The sequence below is a fragment of the Pseudorca crassidens genome, chromosome 3 (genome assembly GCF_039906515.1).
Source record: "Pseudorca crassidens isolate mPseCra1 chromosome 3, mPseCra1.hap1, whole genome shotgun sequence".
In the NCBI taxonomy this organism is placed as follows: domain Eukaryota; kingdom Metazoa; phylum Chordata; class Mammalia; order Artiodactyla; family Delphinidae; genus Pseudorca; species Pseudorca crassidens.
Window position 1 is genome coordinate 132031794 of NC_090298.1, and position 24554 is coordinate 132056347.

At 42.3% G+C, this 24554-nt stretch overlaps 1 protein-coding gene and 1 pseudogene across 2 annotated transcripts in view; both read left to right on the plus strand.

Annotated features, from left to right (window-relative positions):
- SGCD (sarcoglycan delta) overlaps nucleotides 1-24554 on the plus strand; it is a 414044-nt gene that overhangs the window by 21025 nt on the left and 368465 nt on the right. For both annotated transcript variants that reach the window (XM_067732381.1, XM_067732382.1), the window contains exon 2: nucleotides 1156-1344. In XM_067732381.1, the coding sequence (XP_067588482.1) occupies nucleotides 1156-1344 (189 nt within the window). The remainder of the gene's footprint in view (nucleotides 1-1155; nucleotides 1345-24554) is intronic.
- On the plus strand, nucleotides 10238-10891 carry LOC137221930 (protein lin-28 homolog A pseudogene; annotated as a pseudogene).

The window sequence follows — 24554 nt, forward strand, 5'->3', positions numbered from 1 at the left end:
CACCTGGCTCGCGGCAGAGGAGGGATGCTGTGCTCAGAAGATGCTGTGCTAAAGTCCTTGTACCACATTACGCTGTTTAGTTTTGCAAGTCATCATTCTTCTCAGTAGCCAGTCATTTCCCATTTTGAACGATACGCGTTGGCAGCTTTGTTTGTATTTAATTTTAAAATTTGTTTTGGTTGGAGAATTTTATAGAAGTGATAAGTTTACTTAGATTTGTGTTGGTCCCTAATTAGCAGTGCCAGTATAAAGATAATTTGTGTCAACAGCGGGGGTTTGGGAAAGCTTCCTTATTTTAAAGGGGATTCGAATATTACTTAATATTGGCAGATTTTTTTTCTAATTTATCTCACTCTGCTATTATCACTGTTTAACTAGTTTGTTCTCCCCGTTAGCCTGCAAACTCCTGGAAGGCACGTTCACACCTTACTTGACTTTGAGCCTCTTTTATGTTTATAAAATAAATGTGTTGATAACAATTAGAATTGTCTAACTCATAAGGACCACTTGAAAAGGGTAGTGAGATCTCTGTCAAGGGAAGCATTTAAGCACAGGCTATCTATCACCTTTTGAAGATCCCTGAGTCAAGTGAGGCTTAATCTGTGTGCCCATCAGCACCCCTTTGAACTCTGGAATGGAGGGAAGATCAAATTTGTTACTTTTGCCACTAACTTTTTGGCAATACAGAATGATTGCATTTGAGATAATTTTACCTCCCCCCTCCCCCAAATCAGTTGCTAAGTAGTAGTATTATACCACCATGAAGAACTGCTGGGGTTAATTTATTTTCTCAGGTGAATTCTATATTTCACCCTGAGGACTTTGTCTCCCTCACAAAGACGTTGGAATTCTAAGAATCATTTGGAAAATGGCTTCCTACGGGTCCCTCTCCTCCTGTGATACATATATGTGGCTGTCTCAGTGCATATCATGAGAGATGTCTGCATGAAACGGGAGAGCTCATGCAAGCCTCCAGAGGAGCCACTTTTGTCCAGGGGAAGCAGATTTTTTTAGAGTTGTCAGGAGGGTGGAAACATATAGACAGCAGTCAGCCATATCTCTTCATCAGTTGATTTTTTTCCATTCTTTTTTTTTTTCCTTTCTCTCTCTGAGCAGTTTAATGTGAGTGCTTCTCTCTCACCTCATTTATTTCAGATGCCTCAGGAACAGTACACCCACCACCGGAGCACCATGCCCAGCTCCGAGGGACCACAGGTATACAAAGTGGGGATTTATGGCTGGCGGAAAAGATGCCTGTATTTCTTTGTCCTACTCCTGATGATTTTAATACTGGTGAACTTGGCCATGACCATCTGGATTCTCAAAGTCATGAACTTCACGATTGTAAGTAAAACCACATGGTTTTCTTTAGCTTTCCTTGGGGGAAGGGAAAGCATGGGGCAAGAAAAAGAAATGTGGAAAGTGATGGCAATAGGATTCAAATAACCTGTACGCTGGTATCTTGGTGAAAAAACATTGCTGTTCAGATTACACGTGGGGATTGACTTCTTTTAGATCTCAATTCTTCAGAGGCTGGTAATCCACTTTTGCGGCATTTTCCTTCCTTTATGATCCATCGTGTATGCTTTCCTTCTATTTTGATAACTGTGTTTCTGTAATCTGTAGCTTACGAGTACTTTGAGTAAATAATCCAAGGAGAAAGATGTGGTAGAGTCCAAAGTAGTAAGTTTTTCCAAATTTTAATGGTGGTTAAGAAAGTTTTTGTGAGGTAGGGATTGAAACATCAGAGTAAAATTAGTCTTTGGGGATTATCTAAGAATTTTCACTGTCTGTTTCCACCTGGTAGCTCATTACTATGGTTTGTGGGGCATTTCCTCAGTTTTCAGGATGGCAGTTCTCTTTCCTACTGCTTGGGTAGGATGGAAACGAGAGTGTAGCCATGTTACATTTTTTTAAAAGAATTTGTGGTTATGCTTCTTTGAAGAATTTCTGCACTTAGGACCACTCTACAGATTGGACATTTACTTGTTGAAGTTCAAATGAAAAGAAAATCCTGGCAAAATGATTTCTGGAGTTACTCTGAGGTTTTTCCCTAGAGCTTTTCTGGAGATTATAACAGTACAAATATTATAATTTCTCTTATTAGTGATGGCATAGTGGGCAGTAATCTGCTGCCCTGAAAACACTTGCTTTTCCCCTTGTGATGGCAGACGTAAGTAATTACATTGGCAGTAAAAAGAACTCCTGTTTGATAAGGAAACGTGACCATAACACAATTAAGAGTAAGGTTTTCATGTGAAAATTCAAAATAGAATAGAAAATCCAAATATATGCCTTTCCTGAATTATAAAGTTTATTTTTATCCTTAACACCCTGTGCATAGATAGACTTTCTTGCCTTTACTCAGGCCATTTCTTCTTCTTGGGCTGCTTTTCTCCATCTTTTGTGCCTGGTACAACCCCTCCTTCATGCTTCTGTAGCCCCGTTAATGTATTTATTATTATACTGATCACTCTGGATAATACTTTTTATGTGTGTTTCCCAGGCAGAGTGAACTTTGAGAATAGCTGCATCTCTTTTCCGTGGGCCTCCATTCATCACTCATGGGAGGTGCTATCGGTACTTGACTCCTGAGGATTCTATAAACCATGGTTAGAAACAATGCATCCGAATGGCTCATTTTTTTTTATTGAAGTATGGTTGATTTACACTGTTGTGTTAATTTCTGCAGTAGAGCAAAGAGATTCAGTTATACATATATCTATGTTCTTTTTTATATTCTTTTCCATTGTGGTTTATCACAGGATATGAATATAGTTCCCTATGCTATACAGTAGGACCTTGTTTTGTATCCATTCTGTATACATTCTGTTTATACTAGTTTGCATCTGCTAACTCCAGTCCATCCGTCCCCGACTCCCTTCCCCTTGACAACCACAAGTCTGTTCTCTACGTCTGTGAGTCTTTTTCTGTTTCATAGATAGGTTCATTTCCATCATATTTTAAATTCCACATATAAGTGATAATATATGGTATTTGTCTTTCTCTTTCTGACTTCACTTAGTATTATAATCTCTAGGTCCATCCATGTTGCTGCAAATAACATTCTTTCATTCTTTTCTAAGGTTTGGTAGTATTCCATTGTATATATGTACATCTTATTTATCCATTCATCTGTCAGTGGACATTTAGGTTGTTTCCATGTCTTAGCTATTTTAAATAGTGCTGTGAACATAGGGGCACACGTATCTTTTTGACTTATAGTTTTGTCTGGATATATGCCCAGGAGTAGCTGGATCATATGGTGACCCTATTTTTAATTTTTTGCTGGACCTCCATACTGTTCTCCATAGTGTCTGTACCAACTTACATTCCCACCCACAGTGTAGGAGGGTTTCCTTTTCTCCACACCCTCTCCAGCATTTATTATTGGTAGGCTTTTTAATGATGGAGAATGGCTCACTTTTTAATACTTGCAGTAAACTCTGGGAAACTAAGCTTCTGTTTTGCAATATTAAGTTTGGAAGATGATACAGGAACAATTTCCATGGGATTGTAGGGTTCTAAGATAATATGTTCTAGACTATTGGAGCACGTCAGCTTCTACTTCTGAATCAGAGTAGGTAAACACTTTTTGAACTTGGACTTACTTTATAGACAAGCAAACTTCAGAGAAGTATTTTAAGCAGTAGAGAGAGAAAGATATGATCAGATTTGTAGTCTAGATACTTGCTCAGGTGAGGATGCAATATAATGGAGAAAGTTTCTCAGAGTTTGGGCCTCTAAAAGGTGTCCTGAGTTTGTTTGGTCTTAAATCCAAGGGACCATAGTTGTCTTTTGTCGATATGCATGTTCTGTGATGTTTTTATTTTGTATTTCAAAAGCTTTAAAGTATAAAACCTTCTGTATTGTAATATAAAATAGGAGAAGACTGAAGTTAGGGCAGTAGAATGGAGAGTAAAGATTCAAAAAACATTTAAAAGATGGAAGCAACACACCTCAACTACTGCTTGGATATAAGAGTTGAGGGTTTGGAAGACACTCTGGAATACCCCCAGGTTCTGGCTGGTGAGATGGTTGGATATAAGAGTTGAGGGTTTGGAAGACACTCTGGAATACCCCCGGGTTCTGGCTGGTGAGATGGACACCTCAACTACTGCTTGGATATAAGAGTTGAGGGTTTGGAAGACACTCTGGAATACCCCCGGGTTCTGGCTGGTGAGATGGTTGGATGGTAGGACCAAAATAAAACAGGATAGAATTCATTACCTTCCCACGGGAACTTAGCTGGGACTCGTGAACCCCCCTAATTCCCTGTTTGGGGCTCTTTTTGTTTTTAGCTAGTTTGGGGTAAAGTTAATTTATAGAACCCGAAAGAATTGAGGGTGGATGTGGTGGAGACTATGAAGTCAAACCCTGACAACCGTGATATGATACAGATATGGCTTCTCGAGTGTGCTTTATCTGTCAGGCTTAATAGTGAGAGGTCTATGTAAATGTATACTGAGTGACAGTTCACTCTGAATGTATGGGAGCTTGGGGAGCAATATGATATTAAGGTCATAATCTCTATGAAATAGGCCATTTCCTGTAGTTAACTAAATTGATTGCCAAAGTTGAGAGTTCTTAAAGCTTTACGAAACCAACTACTTACTAAAGTGAGAATAATGCCATGGTTAGCCATAATTGGTGCTTTATAGCAGTAATGCTTTGAAGCAAATAGAGCTGAAGTGTCAGAAAATTGGTCTTTCCCTGTATGTTAAAAGCATATTCTCTGTCAATTACAGTATAATACACATTCTTTTAGAATTATAATTCTTTTCCACAAATAATAATTTACTGATAGTGAAGATCTTGGGAAAGAGTGAGGTATTAACCAATGTTACCTTGGTGATGGTGGGGTGAACGAACATAGGAAATCAATGTGACAACAGTTAAGCACTTTATGCAAGGATTGTCAATAGGAAACGGTGATCATTTTGTACACCTGGAATGTTTGATAATTTGGAAAATCTCACTGTAATCAAATCCTCTGAGTAATGACAAACCAAGACAGTGACATCATCTGAAAGTGTTTCTGAGGACTTGGCAATTTATCCAAGATCGGACATCCAGAATTTTCTTTTCTGTCAGACTTACATTTTCTGCCATCCCCAGGGGTATATACTGGAAGAGTCTTTACATTATAACAATCTGGTAAAACATCCAACCAAGTTTTCTTTGTCCCAAATGTAAATCAGAAGAAAAATGAGTTTTCTCTCCTCTGCTTTCAGCAGATTATTATGGTGTTCATTATTAAGCAGGACAGCATTATTCTCTCCTACTCTTCTCTATTATTTTTCCCTACTTGAAGGAGTGTTTGGTTTACCTATGTTGTAAACACCTGTAGGTTAACCTGTCCTAGTTTATCACACACTGTACTTTACAAGAGGACTAGAATTTATTAAGTGTGTTCTGTGCCAGTCACTGTGCTTGGCAGTTAAAAAATCTCTCTTTTAATTTTCCAAACAACTCTACAAATTAGGTATTATAATCTCCATTTAGTAGAATAAAACCCAAGGCTCAGAGAAGTTGAGTGGCTTCCTAGAAGACAGAGCTAGTAAGTCAAAGAACGGGTGCTTGACTTCAAAGCCCATCCCTTTCCACCACACTTTACCTGCTCCTGCTAACTGCTACAATGACCTGGCTTTTCAACAAAACTCTGAAGCTGCCAGAATGGTTCATCATCTTCGTTACCCACCCTGTGTCCTCCGATCACACATTTCCCTCCCAGCCGAGACATCCACTGACATTTCCTGCCTGGAGTAGTTTGCAGTAGTGCTGGCTTTTCAGTCCTTAACTCAGTTCTCTTTGCACTACAGCCGATGCCCCTCTCCCTTCACTGCCTTCACCTTTTGTTTTAGCCCCTTGTTATGTTTATGTAAACATTTAATATAAACTTAATAATACTATCTGTGGCATAGGTTGGTGTGTAGACTCCATGAGTTAATGCACGTTAGGCGTGTACGTATAGCAGCCACTCACCCGTGGGAAGAGTCTGTGCCGGCGACAGAAAGTCACGGGAGACCCCATACCACATGGCAGTGGTTAGGGGCTCAGACTCTGGACGCATGCTCTAGGTACACATCTAGGTTCTGCTACTTACTTTGGCAAATTTTACAACCTCTCTGTGCTGCGATAGACTGGGAGTAATAGCAATACCTACCTGTTCATAGGATTGTTATGAAGAATAAATGAGGTGATGCATGTAAAGTGCTTAGAAATGGAGCTTGGCACACAGTAAGTGCCTTATGTTAGTGTTTGCCATTATCATCATCACCATCACCATCATCATCATCATTTACTGAAGGCTCATTTTGCACCGGACTCTATGCCATAGCAAGTTATAAGTATTATGTAACTTAATCCTTAAGTGGCTAGATAGCAACTTCACAGGGAGGAGAGAGGCTCAATAACTGGATTTGGGATCACAAAGCTAAAAAGTGGCAGAGTAGGGATTTGAATCCAAGCAGTCTGAGTGTGAAGCCTGGTTTATTAATCTGTGTGACGTATCGTTGGGCAGTGCAGAAAGCCCTAGGACAAGTGTCAAGGAACTGGACACCTAGCGGGCCATGAACGACATCACCTTTTCCCTCTGAGGCTCAGTAAAGAAATGAATGCATTGATGCAGGTGTCCTTGAGGACTGCAAGACATCTTCCTGTTTGAACACTACAGTTTTGTCTTTTGAACTTTGCCTTGACCATGTGAGATCTCACTCTCTAGAGGGCTGATGCTTCTGACAAAGCATTCCAGCAGCCCAATCCAGATACCTGGGCCTCAGAAGACCTCCCCAAATACTGCAGTATTGATCGTCTACACTATCATTTAGCACAAGTGGTCACTGAGTGGAAAAACTTAAAAGGCTTGGGGATTTTCAATAGGTGGCATGATCTCTTAGTCCAGTGAGTGTGAAATTATTCATCATTAGATGAAGTAGGAACCTAAGGAGTCACTTGCTCACACATCCTCATTTTGCAGATGATTGAACCAAAGTCGATGCGAGGTTGCCTGACCCAGCTTCAGCACTCCAGCCGTGCCGGGAACTTCTCAGGAGCAGGGATTACGTTCTATTCATCTTTGTAGGCATGACCCAGTGCTTGGTATGCAGTCAGCTTTCAATATGTGTTTGTGAATTGTCAAATACATTTGACAGTTTTGTGCAGACCACATTCATGAGATGATGGATGTCAAGCACTCGGTCAGTGCTGGGCACGTGATAGGTCCTTGATAAATTATAGCTAGCTATATCTGTATTTAGTAGATCCCCTAACTTATCTTTCTCTTGCCATTCATCAAAATTACAAAATTCAAACCACTGTATTTGTGATTATTTAAGAAATGAATGTCTACTTGTTTAATAAAAACTTGTACAGAATTTTAAAATTTTCCTGTATAATCCCCATAAAACCCCTATGAGGTAGGTACCACTGTTACCCATATTTTACAGATGGGGAGTAGGAGGCTCCACGAAGTGCAGTAACTTGTCCAAGGTCACGCCGTTAGTGAGTGATGAAGCTGGGATAGGGTCGCAGGGAGTCTGGCTCTTGAGCCCACGCTCTTTTTTTTTTTTTTTGGTGGTACGCGGGCCTCTCACTGCTGTGGCCTCTCCCGTTGCGGAGCACAGCTCCGGACGCACAGGCTTAGCGGCCATGGCTCACGGGCCCAGCTGCTCCACGACATGTGGGATCTTCCCGGACCGGGGCACGAACCCGTGTCCCCTGCATTGGTAGGCGGACTCTCAACCACTGCGCCACCAGGGAAGCCCCAAGCCCACGCTCTTAATCAGTACACTGTGTTGCCCATTTTCCAAGTGCTATTTTTCACGAAGACAAATTGAATTTGTTCAGTGCAATGTCTAAAACATGATTTATTTACCCTAAAGTAAGATAAAGATCCACTGAGGGTCAGAGGAAGGCATTCTAATATTTGTAAATTGGACACATTGTAGAACAGTAAAAGCCAGGGAGAATGGGCGGTGTGTTCCATAACTCAGAACACTAATACACCATCTGTTTGGAGAAGGCTCAAGGAACCGTTACCCAGTCAAACTAACTCAAATAGAGGGGAGTGAGGATACACATGCAGAGGGAACAGGAAAGGGGGTCTCCTGGGTGCATGAGTGGACCTCACAGCCTCACTGTCAGGAACCAAAGGCAGCTCTGGGGATGCCCACCTTCTGGCTTTCCTGGACCACGTGGCCTTGGTCTTGCCCTGGAACATTTGTTTCTGTTGGCAGACCAAGATCCCTCTACCTTTGTGGTGCTACCAGTTACCTCCTGTGTTTATTCAGGTTTCCTGCTTCCTTGCATCTTCAACATGCATGTGCCTTTGACCTTTTCTCTGTAATGACTTTCCCCTTCAGCTCCCACCTCTACCTGCCCCAGTCTGTTGTTACCCAGGTGAAATCCCAGAGAGGGAACTGCACTGGCTCAGCAGATTGTGCACACCACATTGTACTTGCTTATATGTCATGTGAGATGCCTTATCAGCTGTGACCTGAGTGGGCAAAGTCATGGAGTCAGAGTCCTGTTCGTTGAGCAGCCAGGCCAGAACTTCCCTCCCGCTAGGTCAGAAATTCACTTGAAAATCACACCTGCACTTGATCTTTGATAAACATTGCCCTTTTTAAGCTTTTCTCTTATTTCTTATGTTTTCTCAGAAGTCCTCCCAGGTTAAGGTGAAGACTCCCTCTTTTGTATTTGCTGTACCTGGTGTCCTGCAGCGGGGGGACGTGCAGTATGGCGTTATTTTATTTTCCTGTCTGTTTCCCCTACAGGGACTGTAACCTTAAACTATTCATTTTTATATCCACAGCTTTAAATATGTTGCTTAGCATGTAGTAGATATTTAGAATATTTATTGAATAAATGAATGGAAAAATAATTATGAATAGCCCGTCACTTTAAATTAAAGTGTGTAAAGATGGGTTAATAGAGCTTTATATGGCTTTTAAAATGAAGTATTAATAGATTTATTAAAGTAGACAGATCATAAATAAGATGAGTGCTTAAATTTGATTATGAAAAGGTATTTTTATTACAGACTCTCCTTCCTGTGTATCAACGGCCTGCTATATTTTAATTACATGAGTCAGGAGTGTGAAATAGAAGAGAAGCAGGAGACACCATCCTAGTTAATATACAGATTTGCTCAGCAAATGGGAGCAAATGATATTATTGGCTTTAGTTATACTTTTCACTCAACACTGTTAATGAATATGTTGTGTGTGTGAGTAGCATTTGCTTCAGCTCGGATGCCAGCGTCACTTGGAAAGGCTTTTCATATTGAGAACACTGTGCTTTCCATCTCTCAGTGCTCTGTCTCTGACAGTCACTTTTTCATCCATTAGCTCAAATTCATCAAACTGAAAAATGGCCAAAAATGTTATTTTTTAAGCCGGCATGAACATTGTAATGCAGAAAAACAAAGGACAGAAATCCATTCTGTTCCATGAATAGTCCTGGGATACAGCTCTGTCATGTCCTGTTTCGTTTGAAGCTTGCTGTGTTTTATACCCTTTGCAAGAGTGCAGATCCTCAAGGATGATTTTGGTCCTTACAATTGCTGCAAAATGCTATGAACCAAGCTTGTTACAAATTTGTACAATTGATTGGGCACATTTGCTGCAATTCAATTGGTATTAAGCACACTGTACAGTACACTGGTTTGTCTGGTCATTAAAGATTATAATAAAGAAAATCCTCTACTTTAATAGATCATAATTTACTAGGAAGAAAAAGTAATACGTCCCCCCAAATGACAAATCTTTTAAGGGAGTGTGAAAGAAAAAATTAGCTAAAGCTAAAAGGCCTTGGAAGACTCCTTGGGTTGAGTCTTAAAGGATGGAGAAACCCTTTTGAGTGGTGACTGTAGCCTGGAAGCATGGGTGTTAAACTCTGATGGGATGCCTCAGACACTGTGCTTCCGTTGTTGAGAGCCCAGTGTCTGGAGAGAAAGGACAGGGTGGGGAAGGAGGAGAGTGGGGTGCTGACCCTAGTCGAGTTCAACAGGATGCAAATTGTAGACACTCTTGAGAGGTCACACTGGGAAACTTGAGTGCTAATTATAAATAACACTATGCAACGTTAGCCTATTTGGATAACATTCATGACCTTTCCCACTTGCTATCCTTTTCATACACTCAAAATTCATTTTTTGCCCTTTGCCTCCGGACTTCTCTGGGGCCAGCAGCCCACCGACCAGGGGCCCGGGGCCGCGCGGACTCAGCCGACTACCATGAGCTCTGTGTCAGACCAGCAGTTTGCAGGTGGCCGGAGAAGGCGCAGGAGGACGCGGCCCAGGCGGACGAGGAGCCACAGCTGCTGCGCGGAGCTGGCATCTGCAAGTGGTTCAACGTGCGCATGGGATTCGGCTTCCTGTCCGGGGTCACACTCGACCCCACCCTCACCCCGGCGGATGTCTTTGTGCACCAGAGTAAGCTGCACATGGAGGGCTTCCGGAGCCTGAAGGAGGGTGAGGCCGTAGAGTTCACCTTTAAGAAGTCTGCCAAGGGCCTGGAATCTATCCGAGTCACCGGCCCTGGTGGGGTGTCCTGCACTGGGAGTGAGAGGCGGCCCAAATGGAAGAACATGCAGAAACGCAGATCAAAGGGAGATAGGTGCTACAACTGTGGAGGTCTAGGCCATCATGCCAAGGAATGCAAACGGCCACCCCAGCCCAAAGAGTGCCACTTCTGCCAGAGCATCAACCATATGGTAGCCTTGCGTCCGCTGAAGGCCCAGCAAGCTCCCAGCTCCCAGGGAAAGCCAGCCTACTTTCGGCAGGAGGAAGAAGAGATCCATAGCCCTGCCATGCTCCCCGAGGCCCAGAATTGAGCCACAGTGGGTGGGGGCTATCCGTGTGTGATCAGGAAGTTTTGAGGAACAGGCATCCATCAGCAGAGTGGAGAAAGGGGGGATAGTGTGGGTTGGGGGCAGCTGGCACTGCCATATATCTCAGGCCGGGGGCCAAAGTGTCACCCCCTCTTCCCTCTTGGTGGAGGGAAGGGGTGAGGCAAAGAAACTCCAATCATGTTTTATCCAAATGCACGTGAGGGCTTTGGGGGTAACCCTTCCTGCATGCTTTATCTGAGTCTCCACCCCCAGAATCTCCAGCTTCTGAAAGTGGCCTGGATAGGGAAGTTGTTTTAAAGGATATGGAATAATATTTCCCATGCCAGAGTGAAAAGATTAAGCATGAGACCAGATTGATGGACCCAACCCACAAGCCACTACCTTCTGTAGGAGGAAATATCTCAGGGGTAAGCCAGGGTTTTCCACATCCTGTCTCCTCATAACCCCCTCCTGGGATAGAGTGCTGACCACTGTCCCAAGCAGTGGGCTGTGATGATAGGCAGAAGGGGTGGTTGAGGGAACAGCTGCAGACCTGCTGCTTCTAAGCCCACTCCCACCCCATTCTGGGCCAATGCAGTTTTATTTATTTGCTCCCTTGGATGACTGTACCTTGGGTCCCACTTTCTCCAGGATGCCAACTGCACTAGCTGTGTGCGAATGACGTATCTTGTGCATTTTAACTTTTTTTTTCATAATATAAATATTCTGGTTTTGTATTTTTGTGTATTTTAATCTAAGGCCCTCATTCCTGCACCGTGTTCTCAGGTACATGAGCAATCTCAGGGATAAGTCGGCAGCAGCTCCGGGTCTGCACAGCAGGAATACTTTCTGTTGCTGTATCACCAGAGAGAACAACTATTTGGAGCGTATAGCCTATTGAACTCCTCATTTTTGCCAACTAGAGCTGGCTTTTCTGCCATAGTGTCCTCTTGAAACCCCTCCACCTTCAGTGTTTCATGGGAGACTAGGTTTTAACTGGGTTGCCTCATGACTTGGTCTCCTTCTACTGAAAGCTTGGAAATTGGTCTGAACAGGAAAAGGTGGTACAGAGAGGTTAGGAGAGGCTGGGCCAGGTGAAAGGTGCAGAGAGGGGAAGCCAAGATTAGGCCGAGGTCATCTGTATGTGTGATAAAGGATTCCTGTTCCGGACCTCTAATCCCAGGGCACAGAACTTGCTTTACATACCAGGTCCATCCTTCACTGGATTGGGCTAGGCCTAACACACACAACAGGGTGTATTGTGTATGTTTTTGTAAAAACTGTGAGCTGGTAAGGATGGGTTTTAAGAACGATTCCTCTGTACTCATCTTGAGCTGCCCAGAGATGGATATATGAAACAAGGATAAGATCCTTAATCTTTAACAATTCTGAGAGAACATCAGCTTCCAGAGAGACCATCAGCGATGGCTTTTTGGTGGTTCCCAGAGCCAGTATCCTGCCCTGCTGCAGCAGTGATTAGTGTCATGGTAGCTAAAGGAGAAAAGGGGGTGTCGTTTACGTGCTGTGAGATCACTGCAAACCGACCTCACTGTGTTGTAATGGGGCAAATGCAATAGAATGCATTGGGTGATGTGTGTCTGATCCTGGGTTCTTGTCTCCCCCAAGTGCTGCCCCCCTCTAGTTATTGTATTTGTCTGGGCTTTGTAGGACTTCACAAGTAGCTGATTTGGTGGTTGCTAGGTGGCCTAGTTTGCGTAAATACAATGAGTTGGTCTTCTGCATGTTCTTTTGAGGTGTTATTGTTTACAAACTTCTTTTTATATTGAGAAAAATAGCCAAAGCATCTTTGACAAAGGGTCTGCACCAGCCAAAAAATCTGAAACATAGCTTGGGGGCCCCCCTTCTTGAAGTGGGAGGTCTTGAACTACACTTTCTTTTGTGTCCCCCTTCCCCTGTTTCCCATTTCAAACAAGATCTTCTGTCCTAAAAACTGGATTCCTACCCACTCTCCTTTCCCACTTTGTGCCTCCCCAAAATAGTCCATATACCTGTACGTTTAATTTGTGGGGTGTCTGTGGTTAAATGACTTGTGCAAAAATCCTGAAGAAGCTAAGAACTCTCCATCCCTTGTTCCCAGTCTCCTGAGCCATGATGTGATTCATGCCAGACAGACTGCTGTCTTTGGATGGATTAAAACCTACTTTAATCTCTAATCCTAGGGTAGAGAGGAGCAATGAAGGGGCCTTCCATGTAGAAAGTGGGGTTGGGAGACCACGAAAGGAAAGATGAATGTTTAGGCAAGTCACTCAGGAACTTACATGCAGGTGCAAGAAACTTAAGTTGAAGTGGCCACAAGATTGTTTAATAGGAGATGGACGAATGTAATTCCATGTTTACTGCTAGAAACCAAAGCTTTGTGTGAAATCTTGAATTTATGGGGAAGGAGGGAGGGTAGAAAAGCATGTACCTTTCCCTCATCCCTTCCCCTCATTACTGCAGGAGACTGAGCCCCCTTGGGCTTTGGCGACCCCATCTGGGCAGTGTTTATTTGATGGTTGATTTTGCTGTGCCAGGTACTTCCTTTCCCATTTGCTATCATTTTGTAACACACATGCTGACCCTTTTCCCTTCCCCTTCTTTTCCTTGGGAAAATACAATGAATGAACACTTACTGGTACTGAAAAAAAGTTTTCATTTTTTTTTTGTGATTCTAGAATTGAGAAAAATAATGTCAGAAAATCTCCCTGAAAGTATTTCTGTCTTTTTCCATCACACTTAGCTGCTCACACGTGGAATTTTTAGGTATTTTGGGTCATGCAGCTGTGAACTCTGAATGGCTCTCAGAAATCGGAAGTTGTGACCACATCTTGGGGATTTCTGCACTCTTACTGAGGCATTAAGCAATAATAGGAGAGAAGTTCTGAGTCCTAAGAGGCATATTACCACTGTGAACTTAAGGATCAGTCCTTCCACAGCAGACATGACCTTATTCAGACTGTAGAAAGAGACACAGTCATGAATATGAAGTTTCAAGTCAGTTGGGTTGCCTGTGTCACTAGTTAGAATTTCTAAGTTTAGAGTGGCTTTGTAAATACTTTGTCTAGAACTGATTGTCTAATATGGTATTAAAATTAAGTCACATGAAAAATTCAGTTCCTGAGTCACACGAGCCATGTCTCACACAGTCAATAGCTACATGGGGTTAGTAGCCACAATCATCATCAGAGCAGATAGAAAACATTTCCACCATTGCAGAAAGGGCTTTGTTACAAAACAGGTCTAGAATCCGCAAGCCTACCTCTTAGATAGGTCTTGGAGAGCATGAAACGCCAACATGGACAGAGAAGTTTTTCATTTCCCTCTATACAACAATTTGTGCCTTTTCTTTCCATGCCCTGGACAGTTTTTAAGACCTGGAGCCATAGGCTTAAGGTGGGAAAAACCACCTTAAAAACCTCAAGGCCCCAAAAAACCCTCAATTTAACAGAAAGGTTCTCATAATCTGATGAACAGATGGCCGCAAATAACTACATTTCTAGCAGCTTTGTTCCTTTTCCTCATACCCGTTCTCTTGCTCCTCTCCTCTTTTCAGTATTTCTTCTCCAGTAGGTAGTGAGGCTGTGATAGATTTTTCATCTTCCCAGTGAGGAGCAAGGTGGACCTTTGATGGGTGAAGGGCTGTATGGAGCAGGAAGGGTCAGGGACCGCTTCTGAGCCTTATTCTTCAAACCTGTAAAATATGCAGTTTGACCAAATGATGCTCTACAAATGGTCCTCTACAGCTTATATAGTTTCTAATTAAGGGATCCTCCTATACTCTTGGACTCAGAATGAGAGGCTGAGTTGCTTTTTCCTCTAAAAGTGTGTGTGTATTTATGTGTGCCCACACTATATTTAGTTAGACAAAAATCCAAGATGCTAAATACCAGGAAGTATATCTCATGTGCTGTTTTTTTACTTTCTCATCTTAACCCATTCAATTATTTAATGAGTAATTAGTCTCATTATCTATTGCTGTGCAGCAAACCACCCCAAAACTTAGCAGCTAAATATAACAGTAATAATTTATTTTGCTCAGGACTCATCAGTTGGGGCAGAGCTCAGTGGAAATGGCTTCCCTCTGCCCCCATGATGTCTGGCACCTGAGCTAGGGAGACTCCAAGGCTGGGGTTGACTCAACAGCAGGGGCTAGAATCATCTAGAGTCTTGCTTACTTATGTGTGGGCAGTTGACGCTGTCTGTGAACTGTGACCTCTGTAGGCCAGAACACCTACACGTGGCTTCTCCATGTGGGCTAATGTGGGCTTCCTGTTCTCATGGTAGCTGGGTTCCAGGATGCATGTTCCACTTAAACGAGGTAGAAGTGCCTAATTCTGTTATGACCTAGACTTAGAAGTCAGGTAGCATCACTCCTACATCACTCTGTTAGTGAAGGCAGACACAAAATCCTGTCTAGATTCAGGGGGAAGGCACACAGAATCCCCTCTACATGGGGGAGTTGCAAGGTTCTAGAGGAGCTTGTAGGATGGGAGATTGTTGTGGGTTGAATGGTGGCCAAAAGATAAGTCTTCAGCTTAATCCCTGGAACCTGTGAACGTTACCTTCTTTCACCTTTACTAGGTTAAGGATCTTGAGATGAGGATATCATCCTGGATTATTTAGGCAGACCCTAAATCCAATGACAGGTGTCTTTATAAAAGTCAGGCAGAGAAATATTTGACATAGACAGAAGAGGAGCAGGCAATATGACCACAGAGGCAGAGCTTGGAGCGATGTGGCCATGAGGAATGCCCACAGCCTCTGGAAGATGGAAAAGGCAAAGAAGGAATTCCCCTCTGGAGCCTCCAGAGGGAGCGGAGCCCAGCTGACACCTTGGTTTCAGACTTCTGACATCCAGAAATGTGAGAGAATGAATTTCTTTTGTTTTAAGCGATCAGTTTTTGATAATTTGTATGGTGGCTTCTGGAAACGAATGCAGAGATAGGGTTCTGGCCATCGTTGGAAAGTACAGATGGTCCCCAACTCAGGATGGTTCGAATTACGATTTTTCAAGTTTATGATGTTGCAAGAGTGATGTGAATGCAGTAGATCCAGTTTTTAATTTTGAGCCTTTCCTAGGCTAGAGATGTGTGGTACGGTCCTGTCTGGTAACACTGACCTGCAGCTTACAGCTCCAAGTCAACCATGCCATCACAAGGGCGAACATCCTATATAGACTTGCACCCATTCTGTTTGTCACTTTTAGTGCAGTATCCACTAAATTACATGAGATATTCCATACTCTATTATAAAACAGGTTTTGTGTTAGATGAGTGTGCCCCACTGTAGGCTAGTGTAAGTGTCCTGAGCACATTTAAGTTTGGCGAGGCTTAGCTGTGATGTTTGATAGCTTAGGTGTATTAAATGCATTTTCGACTTAAGATATTTTCAACAGATGGTGAGGTTTTCGGAATGTGACCCTATTGTAAGTTGAGGAAGATCTGTACTATGTGCCACACCACCACCACCACCAACTGCTACAGACCATGCACACACCACACGTACTGAGCGCAGTGCTGAGTGCCTACCTGAGTTCTCTCTTCTTTCCTCGCAGTGACCCTGTGAGGCAGGGTGCTATTATCTCCTGACCATGCACACACCACACGTACTGAGCGCAGTGCTGAGTGCCCACCTGAGTTCTCTCTTCTTTCCTTGCAGTGACCGTGTGAGGCAGGGTGCTATTATCTCCCATTTAGCTATGAGGAAACTAAAGCCCAGAGCTTGATTAACCTCCCCAACTTCTTCAGCTAGTGAGTAATAGGGTTAGTATGTAGTTTTTATGTCTGCATACATACTACGTATACAAGGACATATTACGTGTACATATACACGCATGTGTACAAATATGTCGAACTCGAAAATTTATGCTTTTAACTTTATTCAGAAATGTTTACTGTCAAAAAATTAAAATGTGTCATAACCAGTAATGCATTCACTTGCAGAATTTTCAGTGGCACTGCTGATCATTGTGTAGCTAGGAATAACAAGGAGTGGACATTTTAAAGCTACTTCAGTACTGGTTCAGTCTTTGACGACTACAAGCAGTTTTAGCTTCTTGAATACTTTAAGGAGTCACACTAACTACAGAACCAGCACCTGTGTTATAAGAATCATGGTTTGGTTGCCTTTTGAATTACTTTTCTGCCTTTCCTAAGCCACATGTGAAATCATCTAACTAAATAAGGAGTTGCTTTGATAAATAAGGATTTAAAGAATAGGGAAAACAATCCTTAGTAGGATCATAGCCTTTCTGTATTTAATAGAGAAACCTCCTAACTGGAATGCTTGTAGTATACATAAAAGTACGCGTATTAGTCAGCCTTTAATTATCGGCCAGCTTTATTAAGTGGAAAACTTCTTAGCATCTCCTAACAATTGATTTGCTAATAGTAGATGCTCTGTGTTTATTGTTACAGGAGGAGTTAGTGAGTGGAACTTGGGCTCAGCTTAAGCCTTTTTCAGTGGAAAACAATACAGTGTAGAGCACTGAGTCATTTAATAGCCACTTACTAAGACCCTAATGTGAGCAGACACTGTGATGGAGTCCTGACGTGTGGTTCCCGCCACAAAATCTAACAATTAAAAAATCCATAAAATCATTATCATCACCACGTGGGCATAATCATCACTTAATTTCAACAAGCATTTTTAGGTGCCTACAACTTACCGAGAGACACAATAAAAGAAAAAAGAACTTCATTCTATCCACATAACATCCCTTAGGTTTGTAAACGTTCTTGGCACCTTAGAAAGTTGGTTCACATCTACTGTATTTTGTGATTCTCTGCAAGCATCCCCATGGGAAAGATATGGCAGGGGTAATTTAATTTTACACTTTTGACTGAAGGGGCAGCTGGGGATCAGTGATCGGTTTAAGGTCTCATGCCTAATAAGTACTACAATCAACCCCCCATTTTAGAAAAAATAAGAATGAACAGTGAGCAGTAGAGCTCAGCAGCAAATACCTTTTGCGGACTCAAGGAAGTCGTTGAGCCAGGGCCTGTGGATGTGTGGTATAAGACTCGGCACGTTTTCGTCCCTTAGCTAGCCGTCATATTTGGGTTGCCCAACGGCAGGGAGTTTTGACCATTAATACACTGACTGTAATCGGCCATGTTAAGCAAGCATGTTTTCTCTCTCTAACAATTAAAAAAAAGTACTCTTCCTAAAATCCAAAAATAGAGGGAAATGATCATTTGGGTCACTCATTGGGTTAAACCAATTTCATGCCATACATAATTGGTTGCTATTTTAGAAGTGAATGGTTTATGGCTCACATAAGCAATTTTATATATTCTTAATTGAAACCTGCACTGCTGTTGTTGGCAAGGAGGGTTCCACGAGAGCAGGGATAATTTGTGTCTTGTTCATTCACTGGTGGAGAGCCTTGGGCTTCTGACTTTTGTGGTTGTTTTTGGAAAAGAATTTTCTGGTCCCAGTTAAGTGACTGGTTTCCGTTTGAAATCTTCAACTCTGCAAATCTCTTGTTAGTCTAGTTACTATCTGTGACAGCCTAATGAATGAGTAACAGTCACTTACTCAACAAACGTGTGTTGATTTCTTCCTGTGGGCCAACCACTGTACTGGGTACTGGAGGTACAGCAGAGAACAAAAGTAAATGCGGTCCCTCCTCCGAGAGCTTGGCGTCTGGTGGGGAAACTTGATCACGTGATCAAACAAATAAATGTAAAAATGCCACTATGCTGAGTGGATGCTGTATGAACGTATAGAGGGGTGATTTGGCATAGCCGAAGAGGGGGCTTCCAAGACAAGATGATTGTATAACCGCTAAAAGTGAAACTGAACAACAGAAAAAGAGATGGTGGCAATCCAGTAATGTTGGATGTGGATTCCTAGAACATCTGATGATAGTAGCTTCCTTTGGGAGAGGAGTTGGGTGGGGGGGGGTGGGGGGAGGTGGGATGGGAGGACAGATGGGAGAGGCCAGCAGAAGGCAGCTTTCCCTTGCTTTACCATTTTCTATTGACCTTTTGCAAGGAGAATATACTTATGTAATAACTTGTGAGATTCAAAAAAGTAAAAATAATGAGCTAAAAGGAAAAGAGAAGAAAAATCATAAATAGAAAAGAAGTAAGGGTGTATCATGATAGTTGCTCTCTTTAAAGACCCTTTGACTACATTGTGGTTGAATTAGGGACCTCATCTGTAAGGATAAATACAGACTGGAATTCCTCACCCTTAATTACAAGCACTTTCTGCGTTAAAAAAAGGGAGGTTGTTTAGAATAAGTCTTCTGCTTTTTTCATTGGCGCAGACAGAATTTGGCTGCTCGTAGGTACATTAACTGCAGGATTTGCAAATAGATTATTGTCATTGGTAGGATGACTTGTATTGAGAGCTTATCCTGTGCCAGGCATGGTACTGAGCAACTAACAGTGGGCGTATGATTTCATCCCTATTACAAACCTGGAAGATGGTTCCTGTAGTTATCTCCCTTTCCCAGATGAGTGAACTGAGGCTTAAAAGAGTGGTCAAGTCACTTTTCCTACGGTTTCAGTAAATGACAGAGCTGGGATATGAAGGAAAACTGAACCTAGAACTCCTAACAACTGTGCCATACACCCTCCCATGATACTCTGCAGGCTGAGGCGTCACTGTTCCTCAGAGCCTCCAGTCCCCATGCTTGTGGCATTATTGGGATGGTTCAAAGAGTCAACAGCAAGGGCACATGAAGAAAGCTGATGGTCTGTAGTATCTCTCCACTGATTTCTAGAACCTTCTAAGTATCCAAATATTAGGATAAATACTTCTTACTCCCAGCTGGTGGTATGCCTCCTACACAGTATATTGAGAAATTGTCTTCTCTTTGTGTTTTCTAATGGACCTTACTGATTCTCTTCTCTCACATTGGACGAATCACTTACTGAGCTTAGAGAGGTTCAGACGCCTCACATCAGCAGACTTAATTACATGGGAGCAAGTCCTCCCAGTCTAGACTGCCCAGCTTCTTGGCTCATTTCCCATCACACTCTCATTGTCCAGAGGTGTTCTGAAGCCATGCTGCCAACTGATGCTTTGGAAGGATCCTGATGTGTACAAAAAAAGTGATGTTAGAGAAAGCACAGGTGTGGTTTACAGGCTTCAGAGAAGACAGACCTGGGTTCAAACCTCAGCTCTGCTACTGGTGAGCCAAGTGCTATTGGAAAAGGAGCTTAACTCCTTTGAGCTTTGCTTTACTTGTTTGTAGTAATGGGATTCGGAAGTTGTGTTAAAGATTGGCACTAACCAGAAAGTAGAGCGTGGTAGACACCCACAAATGCTTACTATTATTATTGTCAACTTGAACACTTGGAGAGTCACCTTACAAAGAGGAGAAGAGGATTCATTTGCTAAAATTCAGCACAGAGTCATAAGCTCACTTTCAAAGAAATGACTAATGGAGTCTTAAAAGCATATTTAATGTGGGTGTGGCTGAAAAATCATCATTGCTACAAGAATTACAGTCACTCCAATATTTTTTTCTATACACATTATTGCTGATTCAACTTGAAACAGAACTGTGTGAAACACAGGAAACGATAACCATGTCAGAGGATGAGACAGCCAGAAAGAAGCAAACTACTAAATAAACAACATAATTATGTATTCTGATATGTCCTTTGAAGGAAATAAAGAGAGAGATGTGATACTTTGTAATTGGCCTTTGTAATGGCTTGCTTCAGACCCAGATCAGCATATGCATCTCTGGAGAGGTGAAGTTTAGTAAAAGCCTGAAGAATGGATTGTGACAGCCATGAAGAGCTGATGGAGATTCCAGGCATTGGGAGAGGCAAGTTCAAAGGCCCTGATGGGGAGAAGGCATGGAGTAGGCAGTCCCCTATGGAGGTAGGAAGACGGAGTCACTCTTCAGTATTCACTGTAGGAAGGTGCACCCTTGAGAGAGGCAATGAAGGAACAACACACTTGCACTTGGGCCCCTGCTCTGCCCCATGTCATCTACGAGAGGCCATTTGACCTTTAATGGCTTGTTCCTGATTTGTATGATTTGATGCTTACTCAAGGTGGTTCAAAAGTCTCGCCCTTTTGGAAGCCCTGTGCCTTTGGCTGGTCTATTCAGAGGCAGTACCCGCTGTCTGTCCGGAAGATTGATTGTCCAAATGCCCTGGAAATATTGGTGATGGCGTGATGGCTGCTAACGTCATTGGCCAGCCTCTGAGATGGCACCATCATAGAAAACTCTTCAAGAAGGAACACGTTGGAGAGCAATTTATGAATATACATTCCATTTGGTTTATTGCAGAGTCCACAGCAACCTTAAAGTATTGTAAATGGGCTCCGCTATCTAATCAGGGAATGCTAACAGTCTATTAATTGTCATTTCTGATTATTTGCATTTAATTAAGGGGTACTCTTGAGAAAATGAAGGACAGCCTAACCTCAAACTATGGCTTCACATCTTGGATAATTGAGTATAATTTCTGTCTTTGCAGCTTTCCTAAATGGTTTATTTCTCCAGATGTTTCCTAAAAACTATGATCTTACCTCTTTCCTTTCAGTGGATGACCAGGGATTTCTCGTAAAAGCTTATATGGTTTAGTTTTCTCAACTAAATTAAAGCTTAATTAGCCAAAAATCCATATCTATAAATAGTTTATGAAATTTATACAAGCATAATTAATTTCAGTTAATTGCATAAATAGCTTTTCCATGCAGACAGTAATCTTTTCTCTGCTGACCTCTAAACATCAGCGTTCAGGTTATCTATGTTTCTAGGCATCCCTGGTAATGCTAAATCAACTTGCATAATTCTAAAAGTATTACTCTCTCCTTTGATTTATGACTTTTATCATGGAAGTCAGTGATTACCTCGGCAACTCATGTTTCCTATTTTGAAAATGCAATGAAAAAAGTGCACTAGAATAGCATTGCTTTTGTTTTGATGGAAGCCCAAAAGAAAAATTAGAAAAATGATTTTGATAACATTCTCCTAAGGCCACTGGTTCTCATAAAGTTACCTAGGCTTTTTTAGTCTATTTGAATGACAGTTCAAATTACATTGATCAGCGACATGTCAAAAAGAGTAGCTATTATGTTTTAAATCTCCTGATATTTCCAGGATTTCTCTTCCTGAGAAGAATGATGACTTTACCATACACTGAGGCTGATTCTCTTGCTGCAGAAGCTATTCCCTTTGCAGAAGTCTTTAGAAAGCCATTTTTAATCTTAAAGAATTATTCCCTAAAAACATAACCTTCTCACTTGACTGGAAATTAAACTTTCTTATTAGTTCCCTCATTATTTCCTTAAAAAGTCTTGCATATACATTGAGGATGGTGAAATTCTCCCTTTTCCTCTCTTCCTTCTTCATTTTCTGTAACGGAGTGGTTATTGATTTTGGAGCTCTTTCAGAAGACCCAGAAGCTTCTTACCCAGGAACACCCAGCAAAACTTGCCATCTGTCTCACTGGCCTGAATGGTGTCACATGCCCATCTCTGGACCAGTAACTGTGGCCAGAAGGCATGATTATTATCGTTCGCTTGGACATGAGTCACAAGTCCCATGCCTAGTACCCAAGGCCTGTGCAGAGAGGTATGAAAGCAGAATAAAAATGAGGGTCATCCCAAGTGAAGTGATGGGGATGGTTGGAAGGTAATCACAGGTGCATCTCACAGAGCTGAATTTACTGCATTTTTCTGCGATGCTAACAGCAGAAGCCCGGGGAGCCTCTTGACTTTAGAGTGACTTTTGCTTCAAGATGGTCAGTGTATGTGAATTTCGAATCTGAAAAGTGCTATTCCTTGCTGTATTTCTCCAAGGTTCATTAACAACCAGTATTATAGAACCAATTCAAAAGGAACATGTGTTCAGTGACTATCTTATTATTAGCTTCAGGGCTACATTTTTTTAAAAATGCATAATGAAATCCATGGAATATTTCAAAAGAATGTGGCACTTTGCAAAATTGGCTTTGGGGGCTGTGCCTGGCTTAGAGTTGGAAGGAAAAATGTCTGGCAGTTGCATGAATTGGAAAACCTTTGGTCTGTCTCTAGGCTGCAGTTAGCCATAAGCAGTTGAAAAAAAGAGAAATCCAGAATGTGCATGACTTTCAGAGGATCTGTAGAGGTTCAATACCTTTTTAGTCTTGTACACAGACTCTAGGAAGGTCGTTTTCCCCTGTGGGTATGAAGACACCCTCCCTACCTTTGTCGGGGTTTTGCTCACTTCAGAGGATAAGAAATGGGAAGTGGCTATTGTTAGTGACAAGATAGTGCTTCAAGAATAGCAAGGGTCACTATTCCTTCTCCCTAAAGATTGGTAAAGCACAAGTACACACGTACTTGGTAGCTTTTCCTAAATACCTATCATTACCACTTTCTTTCCAGAACCATGTGGAGTCTCATCATCATTAAAGTCAGGACACTTGAGTTATGGTCTGGGCTTCGTTACAAGCTTTGGGACCTTGGGTACACTACTCGTCCCCTCTGGGCATCCTGGTCCATGCTGATAAAATGGAGACTCTCAAAGGTACACAGGACCAAGTTATATCTCAGGTAGCTTTTATCTTTGGAGTTGTAAACATCTGGAAGGGGGAAATGTAGAAGAGGGACTTGTGGTTTAAAAAGTGCATCTTCGGGGCTTCTCTGGTGGCGCAGCGATTGAGAGTCCGCCTGCCAATGCAGGGGACACGGGTTCGTGCCCCGGTCTGGGAGGATCCCACATGCCGTGGAGCGGCTGGGCCCGTGAGCCATGGCCACTGGGCCTGCGGATCCGGAGCTTCTGCTCCGCAACGCGAGAGGCCGCAACAGTGAGAGGCCCGCGTACCGCAAAAAACAAAAAACAAAAAAAAAACACTGCGTCTTCCTTAGCTTCTCTGAACTATCTACTTAAAATGTCTAAGATAAAAAAAATTAGGAATTATTCCATCAACAAACTAGGGGTGACAGTCAATCTCTCTGACCAAACTCTTGGAGGAGTTTTCATGAACCATTAAAGTTTATGGAACTGCATTAAAGGACACAGTTAAAGATACTGTATGTTAAGTCATCAGAAATAGAGAATTCCTCCCCTTATTAGAAGTTTCTTAGGAGATGCTTTAATTTTGGACCTGTATTTGTGCCCTGGATGCAAAATCCACTATCAGTAGCACCTGGAAAGATGAACATTTCCTCTTCTTTTCTTTGTGGTTGCTGATTTTGAGTCAGTCTGCTCTCAGTTCTCTAACCCCACAGGGAATACACACACACACACAATTACACATGCATGTGTACATGAGACACAAATGCATACATATGTGCACAAATACATGTATACAGACATATATACATATACACGTTTATACATACACATACATGTGTACACACACATACATACACACATATGTATGCATACAGCTATATATATATACACACAGACATATATACATAGACCTACACACAAACTAGTAAGAGGGTACAATCCCCCAAAACAACCTCCAGAAATAGGAAAGAGCCAAGGCCTCCTGTGTTTTGGGAGATGCAGTTCCCACGTGGAACGAGGATTCGTGAGTAACCAGGCAAACTGGAAAAAGTTGTCCTTTATGAATTTCCTCTGTTCGGAGTGTGAGAGATGAGAACCTTCCCGTCACCTGAAGGAAAGTTGAAGCTATGGATGTGAGAAGGGCGTTCAGTCAGTGTCCATGGGGACAGAGTGTATACCCGGGAGCAGCATCGCACCCAGTTAGGTCTTTCCCCTTGGTGTGAAATCAGGCGATATGGAGCCT